Consider the following 2,352-nt stretch of genomic DNA (forward strand, 5'->3'; position numbering starts at 1 on the left):
TAACAGTGTATGTGTGGGCCGGGCGCGCGTGCAGTGGGGATAATAGGCTGTGAACGGTCGACAAAACGAGGAAACCGAGCGCTATTAATAGGCTCGGCGGGCGGTTTTCCGGTCTAAGTGGAGAGCAGAAAGCCCCTGAAGGTGTTTGTGACGGTGTGCTTGCGGTCCCCGGGCCGCAGGCCGCTTTATTTTCGCTTTTCTGGCCGCTTTCCTCGCCTGCCATGTGTCGTCTTCTATTGTCCTTTCCAGCCTCCGTTACAACGAGCGGCCAGCAGCGTGCATCGCGCTCGCGGCCGCCGCCTCCTCCTCCTCCTCCTCCATCATCATCACCACCTCCCCACCCCCCCTCCCCTCCTGCGCCCTACTGTGTTATTTTAAACGGAGCGGTGCATCCTGGGTATTGCAGTGCCTCTCCCGGGCGTGTCTCGTGACATATGGCGGCGATGGCAGCCCGCGGAAGACTACAATACCCAGAGTGCCCTGGGGGCCACATGAAAGTATCAGATTACAACACATTAGAGGGGATGGAGTGGGGGGAGGAGGAGGGGGGGTCTGCAGAGACCAATATGGTGTTTAAATAGGAAGCTTTCATTCTGACAGGGAGAGGGCTGAAATGTGCAGCTCCCAGCATGCACTGGGACTCGTCTAACTAGGCCATTAGGTAGCAGGGCAGGTAGCAGCAGCCTGCAGAAGTTTCACTACAGCAGCTGCATCTCAAACTCTGATCATCTGTATTTTATAGTTGTTTTTTTTCTGATTCAAATTTTTTCCCTCTGGTTTGTTTCCATCAGGACCTGAAAGAGAAGAAGCTGGTGGAGGAGAAGGAGAACGGCAAAGATGCTGCCACCAACGGAAAGGTAACCTCCTTTCCTCCTGGTACAGTGAGCTTGTGCCTGCACGGCTTCAGAAAGTCACTTTAAACACTATTTTATTTCTTTTTTCATCAGGAGAACGAGGGAAACGGCGAGCCCGAGGTAGATGATGAAGATGACGAGGAAGTGGATGAGGAGGACGAGGAGATGATGGAGAAGGTAGCTAGAAGATTATTTTATCTTAATGATACAAATATTTTCCCAAATCTTGGCAAAACAAATCTCATTCTTCTCGCCCTTCGTCCCGCAGGTGACGAGGAAGACGAGGAGGACGACGAGGATGAGATTGAGGGCGGCACAAAACGGGCGGCTGAAGATGACGACGACGACGAAGAGGTGAAGCGGCGAAATCCAAGCTTTACCGCCAAGAATCTGAGCGACCAATCAGGTCTCACCATTTAACTAACTCTTCTTCTTCTTCTTCTTCTTCAGGACGACGTCGAAACCAAGAAGCAGAAAACCGACGATGACGATTGATGCGTTTTCCCCCCTCGCGCCATCCTGCTGAACCACTTCCTGATTCTTCCACCTATGACTGTTTTTTTTTTTTTTCTATGTCACAGGTGGAGGGGCGGGAGGACTGATTTTAAAGGAGAAAAAAATAATAATAATAAATAAAAAAATGTAAAAAAAATCCAACATGGTCATTAGCAAGTAGAGTTCAACAAACATCTACCACGTCCACCCCCCACCCCCACCCCAACCCGCAAAACTGCAAAACAAATTTTCTAGAGGAACCTGCCACCGCATCGACGCAGAAATCCGGCTTCACAACAACAACAACACGAAAGGAGAATTTGTTTGTATTTTTATTTACATTTTATATTTTTGTACATATTGTTAGGAGCAGGGGGAGGGGGGGCCAGCTCCCCTCCTCGGCAGCGATCTCGTCAGACCAAATCGGTGCTTCTTCAACGAAATATTTTACTTGGTTGACCATGTTACGATATCTCAACAGATACTAGGAAGAAAAAAAACAACCTGTAAAAACAGTTTTAAAAAAAACCTGAACGAAAACCTCTTAAGCCGTTGAACTCAGAGCATTCCAGTAAATTTAATGTATGTACTTTAGCTGTACCATAACTAGTTTGTTTGTATGGGAGGGTAAGGCCAAAGAAAAGAGCCTCTTTTCTTTTTCCTTTTTATTTTGTTTTTTGTCAGCGACTTATTTTGTTTTATGGCGGCCTGTTTTGATGTATGTGCGAAGTTTGTTGTTTGACAATAAACCGGACTTTTATTTTGTGAGTTGTACTTCTGTATCTCTGCTTGTTTTGTTTGTTTTTTTTTTCTTCTGCTCAGCGGCCGACACCACGAAGAACTTTCAGGAGGAGGTGAACTCGCAGGCGTTTCTATTAGCTTTCCAGGCCTCAGGTCAGCGCAGTTGGAAAGAAAGTAAATACAATTGTGAGGTGCTTGTACTCAAGTATTTCCCTTTGTAAAACCCCATTCCAGAGGGAATATTATTATAACTGCATTTATT

At 46.9% G+C, this 2,352-nt stretch overlaps 1 protein-coding gene across 1 annotated transcript; it reads left to right on the forward strand.

Annotated features, from left to right (window-relative positions):
* Window positions 1–725: 725 nt before the first annotated feature.
* LOC119902682 (parathymosin-like) lies at window positions 726–2,123 on the forward strand (the record flags this gene model as incomplete). Its single annotated transcript, XM_038719008.1, has 4 exons — window positions 726–857; window positions 948–1,031; window positions 1,123–1,208; window positions 1,305–2,123. Coding segments are annotated over 4 exons (378 nt in total), but the record flags the coding sequence as incomplete, so codon positions are not given.
* Window positions 2,124–2,352: the final 229 nt, after the last annotated feature.

This window comes from Micropterus salmoides, unplaced genomic scaffold (assembly GCF_014851395.1).
Source record: "Micropterus salmoides isolate LMB-PRFRI ecotype aquatic unplaced genomic scaffold, ASM1485139v1 Ms_hic_scaffold_14, whole genome shotgun sequence".
Lineage (NCBI taxonomy): Eukaryota > Metazoa > Chordata > Actinopteri > Centrarchiformes > Centrarchidae > Micropterus > Micropterus salmoides.